Source organism: Heterodontus francisci, chromosome 7, assembly GCF_036365525.1.
Source record: "Heterodontus francisci isolate sHetFra1 chromosome 7, sHetFra1.hap1, whole genome shotgun sequence".
Classification (NCBI taxonomy): domain Eukaryota; kingdom Metazoa; phylum Chordata; class Chondrichthyes; order Heterodontiformes; family Heterodontidae; genus Heterodontus; species Heterodontus francisci.
The window spans coordinates 41,283,780-41,302,676 of record NC_090377.1 but is presented as its reverse complement, the minus strand read 5'-3'; the positions used below and the strand labels follow the sequence as shown (position 1 = coordinate 41,302,676).

Below are 18,897 nucleotides of genomic sequence, written 5' to 3'. Positions count from 1 at the left end.
GAAACTTGGGGCAGTTGTCCCCTGGATGTCTCAGAGCAAAGTAATATCAACAAGCTTAGAGACTTATCTTTAAGCTCACCTTCCATAGAATGAAGTGGAATCATTCCACTCATTTCCAATTTAACTGCTGAATTTACATTGCCTCAGAGCTTGTGTTCAAAGTATTGATCAGCATGGGTCCACAGAAGTGATCACACTGCAATCCTGTAACAACACCTCAAAGGTCTCAAAAGATATGTCTGGTTACTGTGAATTTCAATTTACACAATCAAGACTCCATGTTGAGTCTGATAAGAATTTCCTTGCAGGCGATCTAAGTTTGAACTTCAGAAAGCCACAGAAATCGGTTACAGAGTGCTGTGGATAGAAGTTTTAACAAGTACTGCAGAGTGACTATGCTACTGGACTAATAATCCAGAAAAATAAAAAACTGGTACCAGTAAAAGAGACCATGAACATAAGAAATAGGAACGGCTTTTCCTGGCACCAGGGTGCCCACTTGCCACGTGTAAAATCTGTGTGGAGGCGGGCGAAGCCCCTTAAGTGACCGTTAAGTGGCCACTTAAGGGCTTTGATTGGTCGAGGGTGGGCAGGCTGTTTTTCACCCCCCCCCACCCCCCCACCCTACATAAAGGGAGGCGAAGGCGGGAGCAGGTCGGGAAAGCCTCCCGGAGCCTCTTGCTCCATTTTATGCCACCCCCTGCCACCATCCAGCTTGTTGGGGTGGCGTAAAATTCTGGCCAATCTCTCAGTGTCTGCCCTGTCAAGCCCCTCAGAATCTTGTATGTTTCAATGAGATCATCTCTCATTCTTCTAAACTCCAGAGAGTACAAGCCTAATTTATTCAGCCTCATATCATAGAACAACTCTCTCATCCCAGGAACCAATCTAGTGAGTCTTCGCTGTGCCACCCCCAAGGCAAATATATACTTCCTTAGAGATGGAGACCAAAACTGTGCACAGTATTCTACATGTGGTCTCATCTTCTTTTCTTTGGGCCTCCTTATCTCGAGAGACAATGGATATGCGCCTGGAGGTGGTCAGTGGTTTGTGAAGCAGCGCCTGGAGTGGCTATAAAGACCAATTCTGGAGTGACAGGCTCTTCCACAGGTGCTGCAGAGAAATTTGTTTGTCGGGGCTGTTGCACAGTTGGCTCTCCCCTTGCGCCTCTGTCTTTTTTCCTGCCAACTACTAAGTCTCTTCAACTCGCCACAATTTAGCCCTGTCTTTATGGCTGCCCGCCAGCTCTGGCGAATGCTGGCAACTGACTCCCATGACTTGTGATCAATGTCACACGATTTCATGTCGCGTTTGCAGACGTCTTTATAGCGGAGACATGGACGGCCGGTGGGTCTGATACCAGTGGCGAGCTCGCTGTACAATGTGTCTTTGGGGATCCTGCCATCTTCCATGCGGCTCACATGGCCAAGCCATCTCAAGCGCCGCTGACTCGGTAATGTGTATAAGCTGGGGGTGTTGGCCGCTTCAAGGACTTCTGTGTTGGAGATATGGAGATATAGTCCTGCCACCTGATGCCAAGTATTCTCCGAAGGCAGCGAAGATGGAATGAATTGAGACGTCGCTCTTGGCTGGCATACGTTGTCCAGGCCTCGCTGCAAAGCCCTATAAATTGTAGCAAGACTTTCTTATTCTTGTACCCCAATCCTCTTGCAATAAAAGCCACATGGCCTTTCCCTTTCTAATTGTTTGCTGTACCTGCATGCTAACTTTCTGTGTTCATTGTACGAATACACCCAAGTCTCTCTGAATGTCAACATTTAGAAGTTTCAGATTCGGGGTTTTTAAAAAGCCCGCTGGAAAATCCCGAAGTTGGGGAATGGCTGTTCCCGCTGTCAGCAACTATCAGCTGTGAAACTGACTTGTGATTTTTTTTTTTAAAAACTGATCAACCATGTGCTATGCATTCCCGCTCTCTGCAACTGTCAGAGAGAGAAAGGGGGTGAGAGAGAGAGGGGTGGGGGGGGAGCAGAGAGAGAGAAAGGGGGATAGAGAGAAAGGGGTACAAAAAGAGAGAGAGAGAGAGGGCAGAGAGAGTGAGAGAGGGATGCAGAGAGAGAGACTGATCAAGAAAGTAAGTCAATAAATTAGTCTTCTCATTTAAAGCTTATTCACAAAAATGTACATTTGTTGCTGTTTGATTAATAGTAAGATAAATTCTAATGCCTTTATCTTTCTGAAATTTTCTCACCAGCCCCCCATGTAGGACAAAAATTGTAAATTGGCCCCCGCCACGTGAAAAGGTTGGACAACCCTGGTTTAGGTCATTCATTTAGAATGTAAATTGCTGAAGCCCTAGCACTGATCCTTGCGGCACTGCATTAGCTACAGCCTGCCAACTTGAAAATGCCTCGTTTATCCCTACTCTCTGCTTCCTGTCCGTTAACTAATCTTCCATCCATACTAATGTATTACCCCCAACTCCATGAGCCCTTACCTTGCGGATTAACCTTTTGTGTGATACCTTATCGAATGCCTTTGGAAATCCAAGTATACTACATTTACTGGCTCCCCTTTATCTACCCTGCTAGCTACATCCTCAAAAAACTCCAATAAATTTGCCAAACAGGATTCCCCTTTTGTAAAACCATGTTGACTCTGTCTGATCATACTATGATTTTCTAAATGCATTGTTAAGAATTTCTTCAGAATAAATTTCAGCATTTGCCCAATGACGGCAGTCAGGCTAACTGGCCTGTAGTTGCCTGTTTTCTCTCTCCCTCCTTTCTTGAATAGTGGTGTCACATTTGCAAACTTCCAATCTACTAGGATATTTCTGGGATCTATATAGAATCTAGGGAATTTTGGAAAATCATAACCAGTACATCCACTATCTCTGCAGCTACCTCTTTTAGACCTCTTACAATCTGTTTTTATATTCTTGGCTCATTTACTCTCATTCTATTTTTTCCCTTTTTTTCCAACTTTTTGGTCACCCTTTGCTGGTTTCTAAGACTCTTCCAATCCTCAGGCTTACTATTATTCTTTGCAATGTTATAAGCTCTTCTTTTAATCTAATATTATCCTTAATTTCCCTAGAAAGCCATGGATGGATCTTTCTCACCGAGTTTTTGTTCTTGAATGGAATGCATTTTGTTAACATTTTCAATCATTTCTTTATTGAAGCTGTTGGATTTTCATAAATACCCAATTGGTTCACTCAAGTCCTTTAGGGAATAATGTATTCTAGATAAGGAACTTCAATGCCTGTCGCCAAAAGTGGCTTGCTAGTAATACCACTGACCAAGCTGGCCAAGTCCTGAAGCGATAGCTGCCACACTGGGCTTGGTGAGAGAACCAACATGAGGAAATAACATACTTGACCTTGTATCCACAAATCTACCTGTTGCAGATTGGTAGGAGGGGCCACCACACAGTTACTGTCGAGACCCGTTCCTGTCTTTACACTGAGGACACCCTCCATTGTTTTGAGTGGCACTACCATCGTGTTAAGTGAGATAGATTAAGAACAGATCTAGCAGTTCAAAACTGGGCCTCCATGAGGCAGTGTGGGCCATCAGCAGCAGCAACAATTGTGTGCCACCACAACCTGAAATCTCATGGCCTGGCACATTGGCTACTCCTCCATTACCATAACAAAGTTGGCCAACCTTTGTTCAATGGGGAGTGTAGAAGAGCATGTGGAGAGCAGCACCATGCATACCTGAAAATAAGGTGCCAACCTGATGAAGCTGCAACACAGAACTTTCAATTCTAATCACCAAAAGCAGCATGCTATAGACAGAGCTAAGTGATTCCACAAACAATGGATCAGGTCAAAACTCTGCCAACTTGCCACATCCAGTCATGAATGGTGGTGGACAATTAAGCAACTAATGGTAGAACAGGGTTTGGTAAGCATTCCCCCCCCCCGCCCCCAACGCCCCCAACAATGGCAAATCCCAGCACGTGAGTATAAAAGATAAGGCTGAAACTGTTGCAACCATCTTCAGTCAGATGTCCCAACTAGATGAATCTTCTCAGCCTCTTCCTGAGGCCTCCACCATCAAAGATGACAGTCCTCAGCCAATTCATTTCACTGCACATGACATCAAGAAATGGCTGAGTGCATTGTACACAGGAAAGGCTATGGGCCCTGACAACATCCTGACTGTAGAAGACCTGTGTTCCAGAATTAAACAGCCCTTGCTAAGCTGTACCAGTGCAGCTACAACACTGGTGTCTACCCGACAATATGGAAAATCACTCAGGTGCATCCTGTCCAGAAAAAAAGCAGGACATATCGAACCAAGCCAATTCCCCTTCATCAGACTTTTCTTAATTATCAGCAAAATGATGGAAGGAGTTGTCAATGGTGCTATCAAGTGGCACTTACTCACCAATAAGCTGCTCATTGGTGCTCAGTTTGGGTTCTGTCAGGTCCACTCATTGCAGCTTTGGTCCAAACATAGAGATGAGCTGTTTCCAGAGGTGAGGTAAGAGTTACTGCCCTTTGCATCAAGTCAGTCTGTGACCAATTGTGGCAGCGAGGAATATCAGGGGGTAAACTCGCCAGTGATTGGAGTCATACCTAGCACAAAGGAAGGTGGTTATGGCTATGGTTGTTGGAGGTCAATCATCTCAGCCCAAGGAAAATCACTGCAGAACTTCTGCAGGGGAATGTCCTAGGTCCAACTACCAACAGCTGCTTCATTAATGACTTTCCCTTCATCATAAAGACAGAAGTTGGATGTTTGCTCACAATTGCACAGTGTTCAGTCCATTCATAATTCCTCATATAATGAAGCAGTCCATGCCTGCATGCAGCATGGGCAAGGAATATACATGCCACACAAATGCCAGGCAATGACTGTCTTCTCAAAAGAGAGCCTATCCACCTCCCTTTGTCAATAAATGGCATGACTGTCATAGAGTCCACCACCATCGATATTGTGGGAGCCATATAACCAGAAACTCAACAGAAACGGGTCACAAATGCTGTTGATAGTAGAGCAGGTCATAGTATCATAAGGTTTAGGTTAGCTATGGAAAAGGAAAAGGAGCAATCCAGAATAAAAATAATTAATTGGGGGAGGGACAATTCCAATGGAGTGCGAACAGATCTGACCCAAATAAATTGGAATCATACATTGGCAGGCAAAACTGTAATGGAACAATGGGCTGCTTTTAAAGAGGAGCTAGGCCGGGTACAGTCAAGGTACATTCCCATGAGGGGGAAAGGTAAGACAAGTAAAGCCAGAGCACTCTGGGTGATGAAAGAGAGAGAGGGAGAGAGTAAGATGAAGTAGAAAAAGGGTCAAATGACAGATGTCAAATTAATAATACAAGTGAGAACTAGGCTGACTATAGAAAGTTTAGATCGGAAGTGAAAAAGGAAATAAGAGAAGCAAAGACAGAGTATGAGAAGAGACTGGCAGCTAACATAAAAGGGAATCCAAAAGTCTTCTATAGCCATATAAATAGGTGGTAAAAGAAGGAATAGGGCTGTTTAGGGGCCAAAAAATGGATTTATGCATGGAAGGAAAGGGCATGGCTGAGGTACCAAATGAGTACTTTGCATCTGTCTTTACCAAGGAGGAAGATGCAAAGTTGATAAGTCACCAGGACTGGATCAGATGCATCCAAGGATACTGAGGGAAGGAAGAGTGGAAATTACAGAGGCACTGGCCATGATCTTCCAATCCTCCTTAGATACAGGGGTTGAGCTAGATGATTGGCGCATTGCAAATGTTCCACCCTTGTTCAAAAAATGATTTAAGGATATGTCCAGCCAGTCAGTTTAACCTCAGTGGTGACAAAGCTTTTAGAAATGATAATAAGGCTTATGGGATCCTGGGTTTTATAAATAGGGGCATAGAGTACAAAAGCAACGAAGTTATGGTGAACCTTTATAACACACTGGTTCAGCCTCAACTGGAGTATTGTGTCCAATTCTGGGCACCACACTTTAGGAAGGATTAGAAAGGGTTCAGAAATGATTCACGAGAATGGTTCCAGGGGTGAGGAACTTCAGTTACGTGGATAGATTGGCAAAGCTGGGACTGTTCTTCTTGGAGAAGAGAAGGTTGAGAGGGGATTTGATAGAGGTGTTCAAAATCATGAGGACTCTCGATAGAGTAGATAGGGAGAAGTTGTTCCCATTGGCAGAGGGTTGAGAACCAGAGGACAGCAATTTAAGGTGACTGGCAAAAGAACCAAAGGAGATATGAGGAAAACCTTTTTTTACACAGTGAGTGGTTAAGATTTTGAATGCACTGCCTGTGGTGCAGGCAGATTCAATCGTGGCCTTCAAAAAAGAATTGGATAATTACCTGAAGGGAAAACATTTCCAGGGCTATGTGGAAAAGGAGAGAGAGAGGGGCTAGCTGAGTTGCTCTTGCAGAGAGCAAGCATGGACATGGTAGGCTGAATGGCCTCCTTCTGTTCTGTATCCATTCTATGATTCTATAAGGTCAGAGGGTTGGTTACTCTGTGTGAGTGGCTCACCTGACTTCCCAAATCTTCACCACATATAAGGCACTTCAGGCATGTGATGGAATACTCTCCACTTGCCTGGATGGATGAAACTACAACAACACTCAAGAAGATCAACACCATCCAGGGCAAAGAAGCCCACTTGATTGGCATATGATTCACTGGCTTAATCCATTACCTTCAACATGAGCATGCCTTGGCTGCAGTGTGCCTTATTTACAGGATGCACTTCAGCAAGTCACCATGGTTTCTTCGACAGCAGCTCTCAAATCCACAACTTCCACCTCCTAGAAAGACAATGGAAGGGCAAAGGAAACACCCTCACCATCTCCATAATAAAAGCAAAATACGGCAGATGCTGGAAATATGAAACAAAAACAAAAAGTGCTCGAAATACTCAGCAGATCTGGCAGCATCTGAGGAGAGAGAAACAGAGTTAACTTTTCAGGTCAGTGACCTTTTATCAGAACTCTGATGAACGGTCACTGACCTGAAACGTTAACGCTGTGTCTCCCTCCACAGTTGTTGCCAGACCTGCTGAGTATTTCCAGCACTTTTTTTTCTATACCACCATCTCCATGATCCCCTCCAAGTCACATACATTCCTGACGGGACATATTGCCACTCCATCACTGTCGCTGTCTCAAAATCCTGCAACTCCCTACCTAAAAGCTTTGTGGGATTATCTTCACCATATGGATTACAGTGATTCAAGAAGAAGGACCATCATCTTATCAAGGGAAACAAGGGTACTAAATATTGCCATAATTGATGGCCAAATCCCAAAGAATTATTTAAAAAAGGAGGGCTTAAATGATATTCCTACATCTTAACACCTATTCTGTTGCAGTTGATACTTTTAGTTTATATGATGGAAATATTATGTAACAATGACATTTCCAGGCGAAAATAACTGAATTTCATACATATGAACATCAATCAGTAATTTCCCATTTTTTCGTCCATTTTTCAAGCAGGCACTATATTTGAAAAATGGCTTTAAAAATGCAGAAGCAAGTGATCAATGGCCTTTTCAGGTTGAACTTCTATAAAAATAGAAAAGCAAGCTTTTCAACTTTAAACGGTGAATATCACAAGCAGGATCAGACAGGTGCCTTGAGTAGTCCGTGAAGAAATCACCTTTCATTTCTGATTAATATTCCCCTTCTCGCACGTGTGATCCAACTAAATCTAGCCAAAGTAATGGAATCTCAAGCATGGACTTCAGTTGATAGTGAAATCTGAATACAAGTCAATTCACAGCCTATTCGTTCTCTATTGATATTGCAGAGTTGTTTTGACTTTTCGTGACTTAAATTGGGGATGGTACAATTTTTAGTAGGCAAAAATCACCGAAATCACCTTGCGTATGCGCATTTAGACAACAGTTATAAATTTCAATCTAGATAACAAGTGCTGCATTGAGATTCTGTGCTCCTACACTCACAGTGGGAAGCACATTCACAGGGACTGCATAGTGAGCAATTAGCTTGTGGTTTTCAACCTGATAATTTAAATAAGTGGAAAATGCAAGTTGTCGGCCTCTAATTTCCTGCCATATGTTCCCTGCAGTCACTATTTCCTGCTGGGAGGACAGGATCAGGGAATTGGTTCTTCTATCTGTTGCAGAAGTCTTCTGAGACAAAGAATGTTTTTGAAATGCATTCACTGCTGTTATGTATTCAATTGTGACAGTCATTTTGCACACAGCAAGAAATAAGAATGACCGGTTCATTTATTATGGATGATGAGGGAAGAATGTTACAATACTGGGAGAACTTTGTTGTCTTCTTTGAATAGTGTTGTGGGATCTTTTGATGTTCGCTGTACTGGCAGAAGGGGCTTCTATTAAACGTCTCATTCAAAAGACAACACCTCTGAGGATACCACATTTCTTCAGTATTGCACTGAAGTCTCAATAGGCTGCAAAATTAGGTTGCATAGTGCCCATTTTTTCAACTCTGTGGCTGCGATTTTGCCTCCAAAATGGCTTATGCAGTGTGTATGCATGCTTCAGGTGCTGGCTGCACCAGTTGCCATCCTGTTGAGGGCGTTAGTGCGCATGCATGGAGTGTCCACCAGAAATAAGCAATGTAGACAGATTGTGACATCAATCGGCGTGTTACGCTGATTTGATGCCAGCTCTGCAATTTTGAAGCTTAATGCTGAGCTAATGTTTTTCTTAACCTCGCACAGTTGAACACACATTCAGCAGCAGGAAGAGCCCCACCTACCCCGTCCCACGTCCCTCACCAGCTCTATATAAAAGGATCATCAACTCCTGTCTCCATTGGGGTTACAACATGCAACCACGTCTGTCTACTGCTTGTTAGGTGCTGTTGCCTCTGGTTATGTGCTACCTTATCCTGCAAGAGAGAGGAAAATGTGTCAGTGAGTATGGTGCAATGTGTTTGGATAATCTGACTCTCATAGTTTAATAGCTGGCAGTGTGTGTAAGCTATGAGATGTGTGTTTGAGGCATGCAGCAGTGTGAGGGTGAGGTGAAGCTATGAATGTTCGGCATGAGACCCGATTAATAGAGATTGTTGGCAGGTGAGTGATGGGATGATGCATTGTGCAGTGCATGAGACTAGTAGTGTGCAGTTGGTGTGAAATGACATTTGAACATACATTCACTAACCTTGACCAGACGTGTGAGGCCATTGATATTCTTGTGGCACTGCGTCCAAATCTTCAGAGCTGGACTCCTGGCATTGATCTCCAAGGCTAACTGATCCCACTGCTTTCTCAGAGTTTGTCTGGAGGATATCCCGGCCCCCTGTGGATAGGCAACATCTCTCCTGCTCCCCACCACCACGGCTAAGACCTCCAGTTCGGTATTGGAAAATCTTGGAGCCCACTCTCTGCCTTGTTGTGCCATTCCTGCATTTTTCCCAGGTTGAGCTCAGTATTATACATTGACTTCTAGCATTTACTCCAGCCAAAATGTACCTCCCTTTTAAGAGATGCAGGCTAGCTTTAAGTAGTGCAGGCTAGTTTGAACTCTTGCTCGCCTCTCACGATTTTGTGTCCCCTGCTCAGGTGTGCAGCCACCAAACAGCACATTTAGTGCTGGCTCCACACTACAATCATTTAAATGAGAAGGTGGCACAGTGGCGCAGTGGTTAGCACCGCAGCCTCACAGCTCCAGCGACCCGGGTTCAATTCTGGGTACTGCCTGTGTGGAGTTTGCAAGTTCTCCCTGTGTCTGCGTGGGTTTCCTCCGGGTGCTCCGGTTTCCTCCCACATGCCAAAAGACTTGCAGGGTGATAGGTTAATTGGCCATTATAAATTGCCCCTTGTATAGGTAGGTGGTAGGGAAATATAGGGACAGGTTGGGATGTGGTAGGAATATGGAATTAGTATAGGATTAGCATAAATGGGTGGTTGATGGTCGGCACAGACTCGGTGGGCCGAAGGGCCTGTTTCAGTGCTGTATCTCTAAACTAAACTAAGGCAGCATGAAGTTTGCATTCTGCCTGCATCAGAAACAACAGATGCAGGTTAATCACGCAGTTACATCCCAGCACCTATTTTTGCTTATCCAGTTTAGCAGCCTCAGCCTTCGAATAGAGCATTGCCAACCCATCCCAGTTGACAGAAGCCTATCATTATCAATTCAAGTTACAAAAAGGACAAAGTAAAGTTATAATATCACTAGTGTATCTCCTATAGCACTACTCACTGAAAGTCCCAGAATTATGGCTAATGCTCCCTGTTTTACCTGCCACTTTGTGTGCTAATTTTTCTTTTTTTTATTCATTCAAGGGATGTGGGCATCGCTGGCTAGGTCAGCATTTATTGTCCACACCTGATTGCCCTTGAGAAGGTGGAGGTGAGCTACCTTCTTGAACCGCTGCAGTCCATGTGGGGTAGGTACACCCACAGTGCTGTTAGGAAGGGGGTTCCAGGATTTTGACCTAACCACAGTGAAGGAACAGCGATATAGTTCCAAATCAGGATGGTGTGTGACTTGGAGGGGAACTTGCAGGTGATGGAGTTCCCCTGCATCTGCTGCCCTTGCCCTTCTAGGTGGTAAAGGACGCGTGTTTGGAAGGTGCTGTCTAAGGAGCCTTGGTGCATTTCTGCAGTGTATCTTGTAGATGGTACACACTGCTGCCACTGTGCGTCGGTGATGGAGGGAGTGCATGTGTGTGGATGGGGTGCCAATCAAGTGGGCTGCTTTGTCCTGGATGGTATCGAGCTTCTTGAATGTTGTTGGAGCTGCACCCATTCAGGCAAGTGGAGAGTATTCCATCACAATCCTGACTTGTGCCTTGGAGATGGTGGACACGCTTTGGGGAATCAGGAGGTGACTTACATGCCGCAGGATTCCTAGCCTCTGACCTGCTCTTGTCGCCATGGTATTTATATTATCATGGTCCTATAGTTTTTTTTCAGAATATGCGTTGTGCCTTTAAGACTTGCAAGGGATCAGTATTGCTTTAAGAGCCATCAAGCCTTCGGAGTTATAGGAAGGTGCATTTTCGTTGCCTTAGAAACAGCCATTTGGAGACTGCGATTCAAAGGGTGCATTCTCGATACCATTGAAACAGTCACTGGGCATAAGCCTGATGCAATACATTTGTTTCAATTTAGTTTGAACTGGCTTTTAGTGAGACAGTTTGTCCTAACAGAACATACTGACAGAAGACACAGACAGCTGTGATGAGCACACCTGAAAAAGAGCTCTCAACCATTTAAACTGAAGGAATAGGAATTTAGTCTGTTTAATTATTATCTCTCAAAATTCTAAGAAAAAGTCAAGCCCAAAACAGAGATTTCTGGTAATTTAAATTGAAGAAAGGAAGGTTAGACTGTGACAATCTTTTATCCCTCAAAAACTCTAAAGTCAGATTGATTCTATTGAAAGTGTTTGCAAGTCATTAACTGTTGAAATTCGCTGGAGAAGGAAAGCAACATTCTGTGAGGACTTCGAGCAACATCCTATGAGGACTTCGAGCAACATTGGACTGTAAATTTGCAAGGACTCTAATTTTTTCTATTTTTAAATGTTGTTTATCTCTTCATAGTGTTTCAGAATTTAGTTCTTCTAATTAAAGAGTTAATCTGTTGATTTAAAGACACCAGGTTTGGTTAGCCTAATTCGGGAGTTAATAGATGGTACAATTTGGTGGTTCTTTCTTTAATTTGGTAGTTTTAAATGATATGTTAGGCGATCTGTGGAGCGATGGGATTGAATTACAGTGCGTCTCTCCCACCACAATCAGAATCGTTTTTTTTGATTGGGGGCTTCGACTGGAGCGGTCGGTCGTAACAATATGACTACTCAAATTCAGTTTCTGGTCAATGGTAAGCCCCCAGGATGTTGATAGTGAGGGATTCAGCGAACATAATGCCATTGAATGTCAAGGGGAGATGGTTAGATTCTTTCTTGTTGGAGATGGTCATTACCTGGCACTTATGTGGTGTGAATGTTACTTGCCACTTATCAGCCCAAGCCTGGATGTTGTCCAGGTCTTGCTGCATTTCTACACAAATGCTTCACTATCTCTGGACTTGTGAATGGTTCTGAACATTGTGCAATCATCAGCGAACATCCCCACTTCTGACCTTATGATTGAAGGAAGGCCATTGATGAAGCAGCTGAAGATGGTTGGGCCTAGGTCTGTACCCTGAGGAACTCCTGAAGTAATGTCCTAGAGCTGAGATGATTGACCTCCAACAACTACAACCATCTTCCTTTGCGCTAGGTATGACTCCAACCAGCAGAGGGTTTTCCCTCTGATTCCCATTGACTCCAGTTTTGCTCGGGCTCCTTGATGTTATACTTGGTCAAATGCCTTGATGTCAGGGCAGTCACTGTCACCTCACCTCTGGAGTTCGGCTTTTTTTGGGTTTTTTCTCTCCACCCAGCTTTCTCTCTCCCACTTTTTTCTTTTCCATCCTCTTTTGCTTTTCTTTATCATCTTTTCTCATTTTCCTCTGTCCTTTACTTTCTACTTTGTTGCCTGCTATCTCATACTTTCTCTTTGTATCTTTCTTTTCATTCCTTCTTTTCCTCATTTGCCTTCAGTCCGTCTGCTTCTGTCTCACCATTCCTTTCTTGGCAAGGAGCATGCCCTCTGGCTGGTGAGAGTTGTGGATGGTGGTGAAGGAGGAATTTAGCTGGAGCTGCTGGTGGCACATTCTTTTAAGGACATTGGTGGTGACTAAAGGGAAGATGGATTGGCCATGGAACCCACATTTTTTGGTTTCAGTTCTGCGATTAGAGGGAAGGATTTGGCTGGGGCCGATGGCAAGTTCATTGGCAGTGCCTTTGAAACCACTGATATCAACTGGATGGTGTGGGGGAAAGAAGGGCTGCATTTTCAGATGGTGGGTGCAGGGTATCAGTTAGAGGATGGATGTGAGATGATCATGCCAGGAATGGTGCTACAGAGCATAGTGCCATAGTGTCTATTTTACAGATGTAAATTTAGGAGCAAGGAGGACTTAAAAGCCAAATACAAAGTAAAAATTTGAGAATTTTATACCTCACCACTTTAAACCTAATATCCATTCCTGATATGCAAGTGTGATGGAAATAGTATGATTTAACCATTCAATCAGTGCAGGACTTGGCAACATCTTGGCAGTAATACTGAAGACTTGTGCTGCAGAATTATCTGTGCCCCTAGCCAAGCTGTTCAAGTACAGCTACAACACTGGCATCTCCCTGACAATGTGGAAAATTACCCAGGTATGTCCTGTCTACAAAAAGCAGGACAAATCCAATCCAGTCAATTACCACCCCATCAGTCTACTCTCAATCATCAGCAAAGTGATGGAAGGTGCCGTCAACAGTGCTATCAAGTGGCACTTATACAGCAATAACCTGCTCACTGATATGAATAAACATACGAATTAAGAGCAGAAGTAGGCCATTCGGCCCCTCAAGCCTGCTCTGCCATTCAATAAGATCATAGCTGATCTGTTTGTGTTTCAAATTCCACACTCCCATCTACCCCCAATAACCTTTGATTCCATTGCCTAACAAGAATCTGTCTACCTCCGCCTTAAAAATATTCAATGACCCCGCCTCCACCACCTTTTGAGACAGAGAGTTCCAAAGTCGCACAACCCTCAGAGAAAATATTTCTCCTCATCTCTGTCCAAAAAGGGCGACACCTAATTTTAAAACATTGCCCCCTAGTTCTGGACTCACCCACAAGAGGAAACATCCTCTCCACATTCACCTTGTCAAGACCGTTCAGGATCTTATAAACTTCAGTCATACTCAGTTTGGGTTCTACCAGGACCACTCAGCACCAGGCCTCATCACAACCTTGGTCCAAACAGGGACAAAAGAGCTGAATTTCTGAGATGAGGTGAGAGTGACTGTCCTTGACATCAAGGCAGCATTTGACCGAGTGTGGCATCAAGGAGCCTTAGCAAAATCCAAGTCAATGGGAATTGGGGGAAAATTCTCTGCTGGTTGGAGAAATACCTAGCACAAAGGAAGATAGTTGTGGTTGTTGGAGGCCAGTCATCTCAGCCCCAGGATATCACTGCAGGGATTTCTCAGGGTAGTGTCATAAACCCAACCACGTTCAACTGCTTCATCAATGACCTCCTTCCAGCATAAGGGCAGAAGTGGGGACGTTTGTTCATTATTGCACAGTGTTCAGTACCATTTGTGACTCCTCAAAAACTGAAGCAGTCCATGCCCGCATGCAGCAAGATCTGGACATCTTCCAGGCTTGGCCTGATAGGTAGCTAATAACATTCGCACCACACAAGTGCCAGGGAATGACCATCTCCAACAAGAGGGAATTTAATCATCTTCCCATGTCATTCACGACATTACCATTTACCATCATTGAATCCCCCAGCATCAACAACCCAGGGGTTACCATTGACCAGAAACTTAACTGGACCAGCCATATAAATACTATGGTCATAACAGCAGGTCAGAAGTGGGAAATTCTGAGGTGAGTAACTTCCCAAATCCCATCCACCATCAACAAGCAACAAACCAGAAGTGTGATGGAATACTCCCCACTTGCCTGGATGGGTGCAGCTCCAACAACACTCAAGAGGCTCAACATCATCCAGGACAAAGCAGTCCACTTGATGGGCACCCCATCTACCACCTTAAACATTCACTGCCTCCAGCATTGACGCACAGTTCATTCTGTGTGTACCATCTACAAGATGCACTGCAGCAACTTTGACAGCACCTTCTAAACCTGCAACCTCTACCACCTAGAAGTACACCATTGTTACTATCAGGTGAGGAGGGGTCAAAGGCTCCCCTCTTGTCCCTCTCATTGTTTGACCACAACAGGGTTTATTCCTTTTTAGACAGTGGAGGTGTTTACCAATTTAGTGAGTGTTTAACCTTTTATGTGCTATGATCATAAAAGAACCAATCGGACAGGTTTTCTTGAATTTAGACAAGAAAGAGGTTAGTTTATTGTACTTAAAATCAATTTCCGATCTAAGTGAAAATAATAAATTGCACTCTAGCTTTCTCACACACACACACCGAGAATCACACACACACAAATAGGTTACAGAGTGATGAAGAAGTTTGGTTGGATTACAGACCAGAATAAATAAAAATAATATACAGTCTGTGTGGTCTGGTGATTTAGTTGTCTTCGGGATGAATTTGTGGTTCTAAAGTCTCTGGTTGGTGGAATTGCACTTGCAGCTGGTCCACCTGGTTCAGGGTTTTCATGGAGACAGTGGTGTAGGTGGCTTTTTCCCCCAGGGTTTCTGACTGTAGCAATGTTAAACTTGGATGTTCCGTAGTCGCAGACAGTTTTGGAAACTTGTGCTGTTACCTGGAGAGGGAGAGACAGCCCACCGGGGTCTTGCATTGGTTAACTCTCAAAGCTTGTCTGCTGTGTGTACCAAAAAAACTCCCAAGTTCACACAGCCTGGGGTGACTGTCACATGGTTCTCTCAGTATTCTTTTTTTTAAATGAGGTCCAAAGTCTAAGAATCCCAAATCTCCCTCAGGTTGCATTGCACCAATATTTACCGCCTGGAGGTGCATCTCCTCTAGTGAATGCTCCATGATGGCTTTGAATGTCCTGTTAACAAGCGTGATTTACTCAACTGTTCAAGCCATTGCCCTGGATGGGAGGTTTTTAGACATGCGTCTCCACTTCGATGTCCTGGAATGTGAGGCATTTTAATGCAAATTGTGGGTGGCTATCTGGTGTGCCTGCTTGTGAAAAGTTTAATGTAGGATTCCAGCTTTCCTTTTTAAAAGTTTAATATAGATTTCCAAACGATGAATTAAAAATCTTCATCAGCATAGCATGTTTTCTTGACACCATCCTGAACTATATCGCCGTTCTTTCATTGTTGCTGGGTCAAGATCCTGGAACTCCCTCCCTAACAGCACTATGGGTGTACCTACACCACATGGATTGCAGTGGTTCAAGAAGGCGGCTGACTACCATTTTTTGAAGAGCAATTAGGGATAGGCAATAAATGCTAGTCTTGCCAGTGATGCTTACGTTCCATGAATGAATAAGAAAACATGATGTGAGCGCTCTACGGAGAATATTTAATATGTTTTGGATGAGTTGCACCATGCAAAGGGCCTCCCAAATTGACCTTATCTTGGTAAACTTCTGATAACAAAATTAAACATTGTAGTTGAGGGGCTGACATTGTCACATCATTCATTACAACTTGTGATTAACAAGTGATTGACAAGTGAAAAACTGTGCGCTTCTAGTGACTATAAGAGCTATAACACATACTCCCATAAAATGTATCTATAGTTGAAAATGTATGGATTTTATTTTCGATCGCAATTTGTATTCAGGAACACTGTGAATTTGTGTATGCTTCAAGAATTGTATGAAATATGATAGAGGTTCAATATGCAGATCTCCCTTTAAAAAGAAACCAAGAGAAATGAATTCAAATTTAATGAATAAACTCCTACGGCTATCATCAACAAGATGGTTTTACAATTACAGGAGTAAAAAGATGCTTTGCTTCAATAACCACTCTAACACAGTCCTGTTAATTAAAATCTGACTGATTGTTTGCACAGTGAGGGTGTTGACCAGTGTGTCTCTGGGGTTCTTGGTGACATTGCCCTTGAATTTTGTTAACTCAACCGTGCACAGTGATTAAAAGTGCACAGTGAACTGTATCCTTTAAAGAAACAAATCTAATTTCGTGAGTTCAGCTGAATCAGTGAAGCTAGATCTTTAATTCTTAAAATTCAAAATGTTCTTCCATCAACAAGCAAAGCCAGGAATAGAAATGCTTCCTCTACCATACATTTTTGTAGACCTCTCTGATAAACTTTGGAAATTTTAGGCAGACAGGATATCAGTTTTTACTCATTTGCTGAGTTGTAATGCTTTATATTGACATTTTATTTTAAAAAAACTCACTTAAGTGACGTGATCAGTGGTGTAGTGTAGCACTTTTATGTACCAAGGGCAGGTACAACTGATTTGTGGGATGGAATTTGTGCTTGTGATTTTCCCAATGGTGAGTACTTAATCTCAACCAGTCTGTCAGTGGGAAGCAGTGACTGGAAAATGCCTAGTTCCCTATAGAGAATACAGAGAACAGCAAACTCAAATGACAAATCGTTCTGGGTCAGTGCATACAATTTTTTATTAAGCAGAATGGGAAGACATCAGGACCAAGATTGCTATCCTACCATTTTTGCTTAAGAATATTGTCTAGTGTGTATGTAAGGGTGGTGGAAGAAAAAATAACTAAGATGTGATCTGTTTTTGATCTGTATCATAATCTTTCTACTTTAATGTCTAGCTTCAAGGTTTACAAATTCTCTGATTATTTCTCCATTACTTTGATTTCTTCAGGTAATTCTTCTTTTGCCAAACAGTCTCGGCACAGAATTATCATCCAGAAGCCTGACAATCAAGGACAGGAATGCCCAGATACTCTAAATGAAGAAAGAGAATGTGAAGCACGTCCTCTTTGCCCGAAGTATAGGTAAAAATAGTTGATCACAGAACTGGATTGCAATTTTATTCATCACTAGCATGGTTCTCAGTGTATGAGTCAAAGAATTAGTTATCGATTTGGAAGTCACAGAATATAAAAAAAAATTGCCAATCATAGATGGATTATTTGCTAAAACACTGGCATAGTTTACTGATACTTCAATGTACTTCATTCATTAATCTCATAGTATGAACAACCTTAGCATTTACTTAATGCCAGTATTTAGTGATATGTATCAAAAACTTTGCTCAACTGCTTTCTGTGGTAGCGAATTCCACAGGCTCACCACTCTCTGGGTGAAGAAATTTCTCCTCATCTCATTCCTGAAAGGTTTACCCCGTATCCTTAGTCTATGACCCCTGGTTCTAGACTCCCCCACCATCAGGAACATCCTTCCTGCATCAACCCTGTCAAGTCCTGTTACAATTTTATAGGTTTCTATGAGATCCCCCCTCACTCTTCTGAACTCCAGCGAATATAATCCTAATCGACTCAACCTCTCCTTGTACGTCAGTCCGGCCATCCCAGGAATCAGTCTGGTAGACCTTCGCTGCACTCCCTCTATAGCAAGAACATCCTTCCTCAGATAAGGAGACTAAAACTGCACACAATATTCGAGGTGTGGCCTCACCAAGGCCCTGTATAATTGCAGCAAGGCATCCCTGCTCCTGTACTCGAATCCTTTCGCTATGAAGGCCAACATACCAACTGCTTGTTGGACCTGCATGCTTACTTTCAGCAACTGGTGTACGAGAACACCCAGGTCTCGCTGCATATTCCCCTCTCTCAGTTTATAGCCATTCAAATAATAATCTGCCTTCCTGTTTTTGCTCCCAAAGTGGATAACCTCACATTTATCCACATTATACTGCATCTGCCATGCATTAGCCCACTCACTCAACTTGTCCAAATCACCCTGAAGCCTCTCTGCATCCTCCTCACAACTCACCTTCCTGAACATGGTCACATGTCCAGACACAGTGGGCTGAAGTTTACCAGCCCTTCAACATCAGGGGTCACGGTGGGGGGGTGCCTGTAAAATTCTGCTGGGAGAGGCCCGCCTCGACCTCTGATGTTAGGAAGACCTCGCCGCGCTTTTCCAGTGGCGGCGGGACCATGGTGCGGCCCTCCCCAACACTCGGCGGTGGCACACCAATTACCATATGTAAAGTGCTACTTACCTTTCCTGATTTTGCGTCCCGCCGTCTGCTGCTCCATGCTTCCGCATTTTCCCATGAATGGGTGGCTGTTACGTGCTGTCCCGTTCACGAATATGAAACCCAGATGGGACAACAGTGTAGGTAAGTCTGGGATGATCAGGGTCTCAGCTCTGCATTCTTAAAGGGAGGTGGGAGGGGGTCTGGGATTACTGGAGGGAAATCTATGCAGGCATGAAGGGTGGTACTGTGTACCCTCCCTCCATAAACAGCATATGCTCTGCATTAGTTTGTGTGTGTGAAGGAGCAGTGGCAGCTAGGCACCCTG

General features: G+C 43.6%; 1 protein-coding gene across 6 annotated transcripts in view; it reads left to right on the top strand.

Moving 5' to 3' along the window:
• Positions 1 to 18,897, top strand: part of thsd7ba (thrombospondin, type I, domain containing 7Ba) — a 953,049-nt gene that overhangs the window by 526,288 nt on the left and 407,864 nt on the right. For all 6 annotated transcript variants that reach the window (XM_068035032.1, XM_068035036.1, XM_068035034.1 and 3 more), the window contains exon 12: positions 17,268 to 17,400. In XM_068035032.1, the coding sequence (XP_067891133.1) occupies positions 17,268 to 17,400 (133 nt within the window). The remainder of the gene's footprint in view (positions 1 to 17,267; positions 17,401 to 18,897) is intronic.